Genomic DNA, 14,851 nt, shown 5'->3' with positions numbered 1-14,851 from the left:
TAAAGTGGCATAAACTTAAAAGGAGTTAAATAAACATTAGCGTAACGCTTTATTAAATTACTCGTGCAGCTGAGAGAGTAGATGGCCTGCTTTTCTGAAGGGGCGTGTTTTTACCATCTCGACTGAGAGCTCCGCTCTGCCTCTGTTTCTGGCGAACTGCTAACTATCTATCCAGGCAGCGACGGTTGTAGTAGTCGAAGCTGAAAATAGCCAGCTAGCTTTGCTTCTCCCGTCTAAATCTAACTTAACGTCGACGATAAGTTAAAATGCTGGACATGAATCCATATTCATGAATGCGCAGAAGACATTTGCTGGAGGAAACTATGGAAGACTGAGAGACGGGAGACATTTTATCGGCGAATTTTTGCCGGCTTTTCGGCCAAACCACCAGCTTAAACTGCCTTCGCAAAAAAGCTTCTGCCTCTCCACGGAAGTCGTGGTTGGAAAATACGGTAAATTGTCGGGTTTTGAATGTGTATTATATGTTTTGACGCCAGTTTAAGTTGTGAGATCAATGTCAACGGTCGCTTTGCTCAGCTGGTTGTTTGGATACCGCACGCGGGGTTTCTGTGCTGGTTACCCGGGCTAGAGCGGCTAACTAGCCCGCCAGCTTTAGCAGCCTTGGCGTTTCGATCTCTTCAGAGTTTACCGGTAAGCATATTCTTATGAACGCCATCTGAGAACAACAGTTTTATGATCAGAAGCGGTAACGGTGTTGTCATTGTTTATGTTAGTGTAAGGGGGTTTTCGGGAAACTTAGGTGAATCTCAAGTTCTGTTGGACTGTAAATATGGCTGACGTTTCGTTCTAGAATCGAGGACGCGCAACCTAACTATTATCCTTGTGTGATACTTTTTATCGCCGCTGATTGGCTGGACGGAGAGGGTGGACGGTTGTGATTGGTTGTCCAAGAATGAGGGTTGATAAACTTCTCAGCCTCTGGTGGTTGTCTCACTTCAGTGACAAATTCCCCTAAAACTCCACTTTAAGTTTTTCAATGTGCCTCCTGAAATGTTTAAGGTAGTTGATACGAATGTATTACTTCGGTGTGACTCTGTATTACGATTTAAAAGTGGTTTTAGCGTTGACAGTAAGAGGTCGAACTGCTAGAGGCCTTGAGATCAAAAGTCCCGCCCATTGAACAGCGAAAATAAAAACACTGTAAATTGGCTACCGGCCACAACTTAATCCTTCAAATGAGTTTGTATAATCGAATGTTCGTAATTAACTTAACTAGCAATGTCTACATTTACATGCCGATACAATAATTTCATATTCGATTTTATACTTATTATTATACTTAATAATTATAATATTATTATATTACATGGACAAGTAGCCTTTAAGCTACTTTTTTACATTTATACAAAACACTGCAGTATTGCTTAGTTTAACAGGCGCAAAGATTTTGAAATGTTGATTTAAATTTGTAAATGTATTATTCTATTATGTAAATTAAAATTTTTGTATAATTCTATAATATCTAACATAATGCAACAATGCATATTAGCATAATTAAAATAGACGTCATAATTTCAAATTTTTTTAGGTGTGCAAACAATAGAATAAGCAAAGTTATAAAGGTCGTGTAATAAAATTACGAAAGGGGTGAATCTGCTAATTAATCGAAATTGCATTTAATAATAATACGATACCTAATAGCCTTTTAATTTGTTTTATATATATATATATGCTTATTTTTTGCATTTATACAAAACACTACAATGTTGTATAAAGCCATACATATAAAATAAAAATGTAAAATTAAAAAAAGTAAAAAGATTACCAGCATGTCATGATGCGGGTTGTGACCACTTCCAGGAAATGAGAGTGTGCACAGTATTTACAGATACATGACACAGTCGACCATGGGTGATATGAAAACTTCTTAGTGTTGACTATTTGGCAAGAAAATGAAAGGACAGTTGCACATTGGTATCTTTGTGTTTTCTAAATCAATTCGGAATCTTATGCTTGTTCTTTTTCTCTTTTTGCCACTCAGGTCAAGGTACAAAGGGGCAGCGTGGTGTGAGTCCCCATGAGAAAACCACGACGGAGGGGAGGCCTGCCCGGGGCCCAAAGTGATGCCGCGGACACAGGTACAGCTGGTAGAGGGGCGTCACAGCCACGCTCGCTCTCTCCCTACCAGCTGAAGGTTTCACCCACCAGAGAAACCCTAACGTACGCCCAGGCTCAGAAGATTGTGGAGGTGGATCTGGATGGAAGACTGCATCGGATCAGCATCTTCGACCCCTTGATGGTGATCACTGAAGATGAAATGACAGCTCAGGACATTGCTGAGTGCAACAGCAACAAAGAGAACAGCGAGCAGTCATCGGTGACCACCGCTGTCAGCTCCCCGCGACGATCGGGAGCCCATAAGGGGAAAAAGAAAGACGTGAAGCAGTTGTCATCGTCTTCATCACAGAACCACAGCTCCAACTGTGGACAGTCTCAGATGAATTCGAGCGTGAACAGCCACCAAGGCACCTTACCCAAACCCACTTTCAGAGAACAAGAGTCTTATGAACCAGTCGAGGTGCCTCCTCGCCCTTCGGCATATTACCGTTACATTGAGAAGTCCGGTGAAGAGATGGAAACGGACGCGGAGTATGACATGGACGAGGAGGACGTGGCCTGGTTGGAGCTGGTAAACGAAAAACGAGTGTCAGAAAGCCATCCGCAAGTGTCACCCGACACTTTCGAAATCCTGATAGATCGCCTAGAAAAGGAGTCGTTCTTAGAGTTGCGAAGCCAAGCGCCCTCACAGAGTATCATCGACGAAGACGCCTTCTGCTGCGTCTGCCTCGACGATGAATGTCTCAACAGTAACGTCATCCTGTTTTGTGACATCTGCAACCTGGCGGTGCACCAGGAGTGTTACGGCGTTCCCTACATCCCTGAGGGCCAGTGGCTCTGCCGCTGTTGCTTGCAGTCGCCCTCTCACCCCGTGGACTGCGTGCTTTGCCCAAATCGGGGCGGAGCATTTAAACAAACCAGCGACGGGCGATGGGCACATGTGGTCTGTGCTATTTGGATCCCGGAGGTGTGTTTCGCCAACACAGTCTTCCTTGAGCCCATCGAGGGCGTAGACAACATTCCACCTGCTAGGTGGAAGCTAACATGTTACCTGTGCAAGCAGAAAGGTTGTGGAGCATCCATTCAGTGCCACAAGGCCAACTGTTACACGGCTTTCCATGTAACCTGTGCGCAGAGAGCTGGACTCTTTATGAAAATAGAGCCGGTCAGAGAGACTACTGTGAATGGGACTACGTTTTCAGTGAAAAAGACTGCGTTTTGTGAGGCGCACTCTCCGCCTGCGAAGGACGGGTCGGATGATGAAGAGACCGGGGGGAGAGTTTTGGGGTGTCGGGCTAACAGGGGTCGCAGTGCCTACACACAAACGCCACAGCTCAAGAAGCAGAAACGAAGCAATAAACTGGATTCTAAGCAGCAGCAGAAGAAAGGAATGAAAGAAGAGGTGTCAAAAAAAGTCACAACGCCTTTGATCACTGTCCCAGAAATACCTACTCACAGGTAATCATAAAGTATATCATATATATTTCACTTGTTTCTTTAAAAAGATAAATTATATATTACAAATGTAATTTTATATATTTTGTTACAATTATATTTCATTTCAATGTAATTAACAATTATTTTTATTGTATTCCTCATTTGTAAGCTATAATAATAGGGTATATATATATATATACTATTATAGCTTACAAATGCATATATTATTAAATATATATATATATATTTAATAATATATGCATTTGTAAGCTATAATAGTATATATATATATATATATATATAAATACAGACACAAGACAATTACATGTATATTATATATATATATATATTTTATATATATATATATATATATATATATATATATATATATATATATATATATATATAAAATATATATATATAATATACATGTAATTGTCTTGTGTCTGTATTTATATATATATTTATATATATACTATTATAGCTTACAAATGCATATATTATTAATATATATATATATATATATATATATATATATATATATATATATATTAAAATGTGTACATATTTTCAAATACATTTTTTTTAATAATTATTATAAAGTATTAAACAATATTTTATAACAAATAAAAGAGCTTAATTATTCTGCTGGTCTTTTTACAGATTGAACAAAATTTCTAAAGATGTGATCATACAGAAGAAGAATCAGTTCATGCAGAGACTTCACAACTATTGGTTGCTTAAGCGTCAGTCACGCAACGGAGTGCCTCTCATTCGTCGTTTACATTCACATCTGCAGGGTCAGAGAAGTGTTGAACAGGTCAGTGTTTATGCGTAATTAAATTTTGTATACATAAGCCACACCCCTGATGCACAACTACAATATCATGCATTGTGCATGCATGTTATTGACTGTTATAAACTGTGTAGGTGGAGCCAGATGAAAAGCTGAATGCTGTGAGAGAAGAGCTGAAATACTGGCAGAAGCTTCGTCACGATCTGGAGCGAGCGCGACTCCTGATCGAGCTTATTCGCAAGAGAGAGAAACTGAAGAGAGATCAGGTAACATGCTGAAATGTTACATATAATAACTGTGTATTCTTGCATAATAAAGACAATGAAGTTATCTGAAACCAGAAATATAGTCGAACCAGAGTCATGTTTTTAAGGTCTGTTTGACATTATAAGCAGGATGTAGTTATTTCTGGATTCATATTTACAGCCTCCAGAATAAAACATGTGCCGAGCCTATTTTTGTCCCATGTGGCAAGCTGAATTGAAAATGCACCATTAAGCTATTAATTGAACAAGATCAATGCCATATAGGCTTTTATGAAGCGATATAAAACACTGAAGTAAACAATTGAATGAAAAAAAGATGCCATGTCTGGCTTGGTGAAAGCAGCACAGACATGTTGTTTTTAATAACTCTTCCTTAATCCATATGAATATCCATATGAAAATTTGTTTAAGGTAAATTACCATTTATGTGTAAATATAATGCCCCTCCTCATGAATATTAGAATTTGTGAGGATCAAGTTTGTGCTAACTCTCTATTGGTTTTGGAAACTGCTTTTCAATTGCTTGCTCCCAATAATCATTTTATAATTTATAGCTATTATTAGGGGTGTGCCGGTTTCAGAATTGGTGATGACGGTTATGACGTGAGTCAAATGTGACGGTTCATAACATAACCGTCGGGGGGGGGGGGGTTGTCCAAGTCAATTGGTTGTTCTTGGAGATAGCGGGTTAACTCCGTGTCAGCGCGCGCTCTGATCGGTAAAGGGGCAGAGATTTCAGACCTCCGTTTATTAAGGAGATCTGTCACAAAACTCATCATTCGCGCCAACGTTTTTTGAGCAAATTTCAAAGCCGCACCCGCCCGCCATCCGCTGATTGTTTTGGGGTCTATGGCGATGCAATGCTTTGCTGATGCGAGCCGCAAAAAAAAAGCCATTGCCATTTGCCCATTAGCTCCGCCCATTACCGGAGAAACTGGTATGTCTTCTGCTTGTTCGAAAATGAATATGAATATTTCTAAATTTAATCCATTATTTTGACAGGAGAAGACAACAAAGAATAGTTTACATATAGCGTGTTGTTTAAGCGTGATAAGACTCTCGCTCTCTCTCTCTTTGCATGTGTGAGAAACAGCGCTATCAGTAAAGTGACGGTGAGTCATGCGCCTTCACAAAGAGTTTACAGAGTGTCAAATACAGGTGCGCTGTGTGTCCATTGAGATGAGCTGAAAAGATCGCTTGAAGGAGAGAGAACTCTGAAGCTCAGATGCTGAAATTAATGCAAGCGTCATGCGCTTCAGTCTATGTAGTAAACAAACCTGCAACGTCTCTGCCATTCATTAATTCACACAGAGACGCGCAGAACACGGATTTATATTTTAAACAACTTTTGCGGCTTAACATTTACAGATACTGGTCCATATGGAGATTTGATTTGATTATTTTATGCTAACTTTGGCAAATTCCATGACTGTCCATATTAAAATGCAAGTTTCATTTTCATGACTGGATTTCGAGATTCCGTCCTGTTTTTTGCTTCATGGAAATCATAGAGCAAATTTCAAAGCCGCACCCGCCCGCCATCCGCTGCTTGTTTTGCGGTCTATGGCGATGCAATGCTTTGCTGATGCGAGCCGCAAAAAAAAAAGCCATTGTCTCAGTGGCGTAGGCAGAAATTGTATTTTGGGCGGGCCATTAAAAAAGTGGGTGGGCCTATAGTTTTTCCTAGAAAAAATATGACTTAAATAACCTTAGAGAGTGGAAAAAAGAATAGAAAAACAGTTACACCTTTATTTTGCAATATTCGGCAAGGCAATAACAAAACACTGTCTAATCATCATGTTCAACCAACAGAGCTCAATAAAGGCTGGACAAACCACCAGCATAGACAATAACCTGTCTATTTCATTCAAGTTACTCAGCAGTGCAGACAGTTCACCCGAAAATATAGGCTAAAAGTAAAAGAAATTAAAATAATGAAAACTCAGCAGAGCATGGTTTGAAATAAATAACAACACGCTCCCTAATTTCTGTTAAATCAACCATATACAATGCAATGGTGGAAATTAAACTTTTGTGCCAAAAAAATAGCAACTCATTTAAACAATGTAGAAATACTTTCAGATTGGGTTGTGAAGGTGGTTCATCTATTGCAGTTAGATCGGCGGGTAAACCCGCGTCAGGCTGACCGGGAGAGAGCACTGGCACTGCCGCCAGGGAGCACGCGGCGGCCGCCACCGGCGCCTGACTAGCCTTCTTGTGGGTTAATGAGTCTGAAGAGCTGGGCTGGGTGGACTCGACAGATGAAGGCAGTGGCGTGTCTTCTTCCTCAACTCTTTTTTTTTTTAATTTAAATAAAACATTAAAGAAACTTGTTTAGCCATTATTATGGCGATGTTAATACATTGGCTAAAGGCCGCCAGAGCCCGCCGCTCAGAGAGTCTTCCTGTCGCCCTAGCAACCATAGCAACCAATTAGGCCTAGGTTCAGGAGGGACGCTTTCTACAACTTGCTTCAACAATTCCATTTTATTCGGAAAACAAATTAAACACACACACACACCAGTCAACAATAAATCAGGTTTATATTAATATATTTTCTTAAATACATTTGAATAATAAAAATAAACTAAAAATGTATTTTAATCAAACTTGCCTGGGCGGGCCAGTGAGTAATGTGGGCGGGCCAGTGCCGCCCTGGCCCATTACTGGCTACGCGCCTGCATTGTCTGTTCTAGAAAGGATGCAGCAAAGATATTTAATGCTAAAGTATGAGGCATAGGCCTACGCTGAGTTTCATTTACGATGAGATGTGCTCTAGTTCACAGTGCAGTGCAAGTGAACGCGGCGCGCTGGTGCTTCCATGTCACGGTTATCATTGTCTGCTTTACTTGCTTTTTATTTATTAAAATACATGCAATTGGTTGATGAAACATTTATTAAAATTAAGATAAAATTTGTACAAAACGAAATTCGTTTTTAAGAAAGGTTTTCTACAAAGCAAAATTTTATGAAGTGGTAAATATCATGTCTGACGATTTACAAAACTTCATTAAGTGGTAAAAACCATGTCTCCCGATATATTGCGCATCTTATGATCTTATCTAAAAAATGAAAATAATTTTTGATAAAAAATGTTTGTAAAAAATATTTTAATGACACGGTTTTGGCGGTTATAGAGTTCCAATGACGGTGTTCAACTATAACCGTCGGTCTCACGGTTATATACTAACCGTCACACCCCTAGCTATTATCAAAGAGAACACTCAATTTGGTATATAATACAATTTTATTTTTTCTGTATAGAGCCGAAACTGTTGAGCAGCAGAAATTCTGTCATTGTGAAAGTACAGCACAAGCCTGCTGTTGCCGTTATGCTGCAGTGTAAAGCGAGCATAAGAGTTAGGATATGACTTGATTTGGCAAATATTGCATGTGAATTTGGTCTTCTTGAGATTTGGCTTGTCCGCTTTTTTCAGCTCGCAAAACCACATGTGATATCTTATACTATGAATGAAAATTCTGAAGGCACATTTTTAACATGAATACATTTCTGCCACTTCCTTTGCAACTAATTGGTGGTTTGGAAGGGAAGTAATGTATGAGCATTAGTGCAACTGAACATACTGACAAACTGTAATTTGCTACTTGCTGTTGTAATATCAATATAATTTAGGGGAAGGGAATGTTCACATTCAAAGGAACTTTTCATTGGACAGAAATGTATATGCGTGCATTTTTATTAAAGTTTTCTGGAAGATTACGAATTTAAAAAGGATTTGCAATAAATTGAAATTTGCTCAATTTGAGTTTTGTCAACATTTAGAACTACATATGGATGACCTTAAAGCTCACAGACATGGACTAAAAGCCACAGACTGTAATTTTCATGAAGAAATAGGACCCATTACTTTATTTATTTTTTAATAACATCTGCTGACTTCTGTCACCTTGACCATATAAGAATTTCAGGCATCTCACTATATAACCATGTGTTGCTTCTGTAGGTAAAGATTCAGCAAGCTGTGACCGAGCATCAGTTAACTCCGGTCCTGGTACTGCTGCGATCCACTTTAGAACAGCTTCAGGAGAAAGATACTGCAAAAATATTTGCAAAGCCTGTCAACTTGAAAGAGGTGTGAATATTTTATGTACATTCATATACACTACTGTTCAAAACTTGCGAAAAAGGTCTCTTATATATTCACAAAGACTGCCTTTATTTGGTCAAAAATATAGTATAAACTGTAATATTGTGAAATATTACAATAGCTGTAATTCCAGTCTCTGTCACATTAAGAAATCATTCTAATATGCTGATTTGCTGCTTAATATTTATGTAGAAAATGTAATATATTTTCAGGATTATGTGATGAATAGAAACTCCAAAAGAACAGCATTTGTACAAACATTTGAACAGTAATGTAAATTTGTCAAGTCATGATCGATTAATATGTGGCAAAGGTGTTTTTTTGTATATTGGCCAATAAAACGGCTTTAAAAATGAATTGATGCATTAAGCTTTATAAAACACAAATCTAATCTTTTATTACAATTCTAATATCTTCATATTGAAGTTTCAGTTTCACAGAAGCTGTGTTCTTGGGTTCTCAGGTCCCAGATTACCTGGAGTTTATCACGCACCCCATGGACTTCTCCACCATAAAATCCAAATTGGAGGCTCACAAATATCGCTCCGTCACTGACCTTGAGGCTGATTTCAACCTCATGATCAATAACTGCCTGCTTTATAATGCTAAAGACACTGTGTTTTACCAAGCTGCAATACGCCTGAGGGACCTAGGGGGCGCTATCCTGAGGCACGCTCAGAGACAAGCCCAAAACACAGGCTTCGACCTGGACACGGGCATGCTCCTGGCAGAATCGCCACATAAAAATGACTACTACCGCTGCACTTTGGAAGACGGTGAGTAGTTAACAAGAAATCATATAAAACTAAATAAATTGCCTACAATTAGGTGGGATTTCTTGACTTTTATTGTAACATGACATAATTAAGCTTTATTTTACCAAGAATGCAGTGGCATTACGTTTACCTTTTGTTCTTTGTTATTAATGGTTGGTTTTGTTTGTGTAGTCGACACGCTGCTAGACCCTGATAATCGATTGCACATGACGACGGAAAACCAGTTGAGGGAGCTGCTAGATAAATTAGATGTGGTGACGTCCATGCGCTCGAGTGGTGCACGGACACGCCGTATACGCCTGCTCCGCCGAGAAATCAACAACATCCGCTATAAGCAGCAGTCGCGGAACTCACACATGCTCAATGGAGACCTCAAAGAGGAAGACGAGGAGGAGGATGAAGACAAGGAGATGGATGGTGAACATAACCTGTCATCATCAGATAAAGGTGAGACTTGACTATGATTGGTTATCAAGAACCAGGTGTTCAGAATTTCCATTTTTTTAAGTTAATGTTCCAGAATTCCACGTTTTTTCAACATTTTGTAAATGCATGTTATTGACATTCATCAATGTATGCGTTTCATTTTAAGTGCCCCTATTATGACTAATGAAAGGTTCATATTTTGGTTTTGGGGTCCCCAACAACAGTTTGAAATGCATGCAAGGTCAAAAAACAATCTCATTGTTTTATAACATGCATTTATTTTTACTTTACTTGCTCAACGACTCCCTAATGATTCGCTCAACGATTCATTTTTCCAAACTCTTCCTTCGCGTAGCGCTAATCTGCGGTCATTGGTTCGATTGGTCTCATTTCCAATTCATCATGGCTCTAATGCCTGATAAAGCAGTGTTTGTGAGTGCAGTGCTGCTTTGTGTACAGTGTTACCGGGGAAACCAATATTTTTACCACTCCAAAAGCGCATATAGTGGCAAAGAATGAATTTGCATTTTCATTCAGACCAAGTTTTCTGGGTTTGCGCGTCCAACAAGTGGGCGGATAATATACTAATGTTTCATGTTGATGTCAACATGAAACGGCTTGGGATTCGTTTTAAAAACAACTCGTTTCAATGATTTAGAGTCGACTCTTTCTTTTGAGATACAATAACTTTAAACATGGTGTAATCTCAGATTTAAAAAAAAATAATAATAAAAATAATAATTGTTAATGTTTAATAAAAATAATAATTAATCTTGTACTCTGATTCAAACCAATAGTTCTAATGAATTGTTTACTTGCTCTAAACTGTTCTTGACATAAGGCCTGTTCAAATCAAAATCTTCATTACAGTAGTACAACTATATTCCCATCCACACCAGTGCATGATAACTTTGTTTTTTTATAAGTACACACTGCAGTTTTGTCATCTACTACTTTAAATACTCAAGCTCTTATAGCAGGATGCAAGTCTGATTGGTTGTCAGTGTGTTTGTTTATCAGCTGGAGGAAAATAAATCATTTTGAGAGGGATTCCAAAGATGTAGTTCCACTGTGGTATTATTAGCTATGTTTCCATCCACCTATTTTTATGCGCATTTTGGTATATCGCATAAAAAACCTGCTGAATGGTAATGCCAAGATGGTCATAAATTCAAAAAATTTGCATTAAAAAAACTTATACGCACAATTGACTAATTTACATTAAAAAAATGTATACGCACAATTGACTTGGATAAACTTTTTATCCTAAATTTTTTTTGCATTAACTACTATTGAAACATTTACTGAATAAATTCCACCACATGCATCTAATGTCATGTGACTTTGCACAATGGGATGGGATAACTTGACTAACCAGTGGACTGATCGCATTGCACAGCATTCGAAATGTTTTTTTGATCGTTCTGAAATGCCTGAATTATACAACTGCATTCCCAAACAGCAGGTGTCCACTTCTGACAGCAATGACAGCATTTATTGATTTGTCTGCTCGGTCTGAGGCACAAGTAATTTATCATATGAAAATTATTATATTCAATGTCTTCTCCTACTTTTCTTAGTGATATTTAGTGCCAGTTTATCAGGAAGTGATGATTTTGTTCTCTTTGGATCGTAAAATGGAAGCGGTGCTTGATTCGCAAAATGTTTTATGCAATGTTCCAGTTTTAAGCTTAAATTAAAATAGCATTTTTGGATGGAAACATGGCTATTGTTATAGTTGTGGTGTGGTGTGCTTTTCTTTTAAATTTAGAATTAACTATTACTTTTTCACTATTGTTATAGTTACCATCCTTGTGCGAACTGGCCTTTACTCAAGGTTCGCAAGTTGTTACTTTCATCATGTTTAACTTTATAATTAACTTTTTTTTTTTACATCTGGTTGTTGTTCTTCATCTAGATGACTGTAAATCAACCCCCCCACCCATGCTGGAACCCACAGGCCTGGCTTTGTCCCCTCCACCAGCAGACACCCACCAAGAACCGCCAACCCTCCGCCCCATGACATCTGACCCCAGGACATCCCCATGCACACCTAAGCGCCTCAAACTCAACATTGAGAGCCAAGAGGCCTATTCGGACACCACCCCTGTGAACAGCTGCACCAAACCTGAGGACCGCCCGCCTGAGAACAAACTAATCAATGGCCTCTCCACCACAGAGTCACCGACCCGGCCTGCCACAGGAGGGGTCGGCCGGCGGACGTCCGTCCTTTTCAGAAAAGCAAAAAATGGAGCAAAGCTCCAGCGTGAGAGAGACAATCAGATGCAGAACGGAAGCAGGGAGGAGGCCATCAGCGCTGACCCAGACCCTGCACGCACACCCAACTGCACCGCCACCATCAAGACTGAAACCTCAGCCCAGCCAAAACCTTCAACACCTCCGCCCATATCAACCCCGGCCAAACAGAGAGCAAGAAGCCACAGCTGCAGTCCAGAGCGCGAGAGAACACCCCCTCGACTCACTCTAGAGCCTGGTGAAGAAAACAACTGCTTTACATGATGCATTTGAAATTATTTTGTGATAGGGCACCATGATTTTGGTGGAAAATGTTATTACAGATTTTCCATTTGAAAATGAAAATGCATTTGTTAGAAACTGTTTTGGTGAAAGTTCCAGGTTTGCACAACATCATTATGTAAAATAATAATTTTTATTATTGCTTCAAAATATTAAACAAAATAGGAAATATTGCTATCGTACAAATATATTCTACAAGTATTAAGGAAAAATAATAAATGTTTTATTGTCCAGCTGTAAAATGTACAATAATAATATAATATTTGTTATAATTTCTTCATTTTCTAATGTTTAACCATCAAGCTTCTAATTGTAACCCTGTCTTATTTACTTGTAAATAACTGTTGTCACCCCTGTGGGTTTTTATATGCCTTAAACAAAATGTAAATGTGCTTATGGTTGTAATATCATACCAGAACAAACTCACTTTTGTATCAGTATCCATAAATGGGAGGAGACCTTGAAGGGATAACATTTCATTTTATTTATTTACATTTTAGAAAGCATGCACAATCTTTTTTTCATGACGAACTGAAATTGTGGTATGGATACTTTATAGTAATGAAACCTTTCTCAAACACCCCTTTCTCTATTTTTTTTTTTTATTTAGCTCTCACCAACGGATTCAGAAAGCACAAAGATGGCGGCTCTGACTCAGAATGCAGCTCATCTCCGACTCTGAGAGAACTGTAAGAGGAAAAACTAAAACCTGAAACCTCTCTGCATCATATAGCTGATGTGCAGTTAACTGATCATTTTTTGCTTTCAGTGTCTCACCCCTTAAAAAGAGCAGAGGGAAACCTGCTTTGTCCAAAGTCCCTTTTTTAGAAACTGTTAACGGAGACTCTGACTACACTGGGACTGGTAAGAAATGAATCCCTATGAAATGTCAGTGTATTTGTAAAAAAAAAAAAAAAAATGTGCCAAAGTGGATATTACAATCCTTGTTCTATGCAGATGTTCTGTCAAACGGTGATGTGCCTGAACCTGAACCTCTGGATTTGGTGTGGGCCAAAAGCAGAGGATATCCGTCCTACCCTGCTCTGGTGAGAGAGGGCGCTCTACATTCATATTACATGAATACAACATGTTGGTTCAATTATTTTAGGTTAAGCATACCAGTCAAAATGTTTTAGATTTTTTTGGCTTCAGAATTCTGCCAGCCTTTCACAATAATGGGACAGGCCTGACATCAAAAGTTACCCTTTTAACATCATTAATGCATGTTCCGGGTCTGATTATGAATTATTATTCACAATACAGGGATTATCAATGGGTTTTTTTTGTTAATATTTCAGAGTTGTCATTAAAAAAAAATGTCATAGGTGTTTTATTTTGACTGCTATTATTTATTATATTTTGATTTGTTTTTGTTTAAATATAATAGAATATTTTACGTATATAATTTTTATGGTCTATTATTTTCATCAACTTGCTTCACTAGTAAACTTTTTTTTTTTCACCTTTTTTATTATTTGTTATATTTCGTTTTTTGTACTGATATTAACATTTTATTTTCATAAAATAAATAAATAAATTTGATAATTTTTTGGAATTAATTAATTAGCATTCTATCAACTCACTGCAGTTCCATCAGCAAACACTTAAGTATTTTATTTTGATTGTTTTTTATGTTTTGAATCATTTTTATTTTATTGAATATAATAATTTTTATTTTTATTACTTATTACCACCTTTGTTGACTCACAAATCCCAGTTTGGAAAAACCCTGCATTAGTCCATGCTATTTCAAAATGTTATTAAAATTTACCTCTCTTCTATGACGCATTTTATTTTTGGACACCATTACAAATCCCTCATTCACAACTTCCCATTCGTCCTTTTTTTTCTCTCACCAAATAGCCTGTTTTTTTTGGGTTGTGAGCAGTGTTAAAGCAAACCACTGACGTTCAAATATTAAAGGAATGGTTTGAATTGCTCTTATGTTGTAGATCATAGATCCAGACATGCCTCAGGAGGGTCTTCTGCATAATGGAGTTCCCATCCCTGTGCCTCCGCTTGACGTGCTGCGCCTTGGTGAGCAGAGACAAGAAGAAGCCGGCGAGAAACTCTTCCTGGTTCTCTTCTTTGACAACAAACGAACCTGGTGAGCACAGCACTGGGGATTTACTTCAGCTTTATCCTCCAGACTTTGCATTTTCAGATATCCATTGATAGTATCTGCTGGCTTTACTGGTTTCAGAAGGAACTGTCACTGAGTTTTCTGTTCCTGCGTATGTCTCTGCAGGCAGTGGCTGCCACGAGATAAAGTGATCCCTCTTGGCGTTGACGACACGGCTGATAAACTGCGTATGATGGAGGGCAAGAAAACCAGTATCCGGAAGTCCGTGCAGGTGGCCTACGACCGAGCTATAATCCACTTGAGCCGAGTTCGAGGAGATCATGGTTTTGTCGGCTCCAACTA

At 38.4% G+C, this 14,851-nt stretch overlaps 1 protein-coding gene across 1 annotated transcript in view; it reads left to right on the top strand.

The window, feature by feature from the left end:
- The first annotated feature begins 117 nt into the window (after positions 1 to 117).
- The window catches only part of LOC127964140 (bromodomain and PHD finger-containing protein 3-like), a 19,770-nt gene continuing 5,036 nt past the window's right edge, over positions 118 to 14,851 (top strand). Inside the window, exons 1-13 of the mRNA XM_052564298.1 lie at positions 118 to 651; positions 2,003 to 3,537; positions 4,180 to 4,336; positions 4,447 to 4,578; positions 8,543 to 8,671; positions 9,150 to 9,462; positions 9,634 to 9,909; positions 11,807 to 12,382; positions 13,037 to 13,115; positions 13,196 to 13,290; positions 13,384 to 13,472; positions 14,379 to 14,533; positions 14,675 to 14,849. Of these exons, the coding sequence (XP_052420258.1) occupies positions 2,039 to 3,537; positions 4,180 to 4,336; positions 4,447 to 4,578; positions 8,543 to 8,671; positions 9,150 to 9,462; positions 9,634 to 9,909; positions 11,807 to 12,382; positions 13,037 to 13,115; positions 13,196 to 13,290; positions 13,384 to 13,472; positions 14,379 to 14,533; positions 14,675 to 14,849 (3,675 nt within the window). The 5' untranslated portion in view covers positions 118 to 651; positions 2,003 to 2,038. The remainder of the gene's footprint in view (positions 652 to 2,002; positions 3,538 to 4,179; positions 4,337 to 4,446; positions 4,579 to 8,542; positions 8,672 to 9,149; positions 9,463 to 9,633; positions 9,910 to 11,806; positions 12,383 to 13,036; positions 13,116 to 13,195; positions 13,291 to 13,383; positions 13,473 to 14,378; positions 14,534 to 14,674; positions 14,850 to 14,851) is intronic.

This window comes from Carassius gibelio, chromosome B8 (assembly GCF_023724105.1).
Source record: "Carassius gibelio isolate Cgi1373 ecotype wild population from Czech Republic chromosome B8, carGib1.2-hapl.c, whole genome shotgun sequence".
Taxonomy (NCBI): domain Eukaryota; kingdom Metazoa; phylum Chordata; class Actinopteri; order Cypriniformes; family Cyprinidae; genus Carassius; species Carassius gibelio.
Note: the sequence above shows the minus strand (reverse complement) of the source record. Positions and strands in the feature narration are given on the sequence as shown.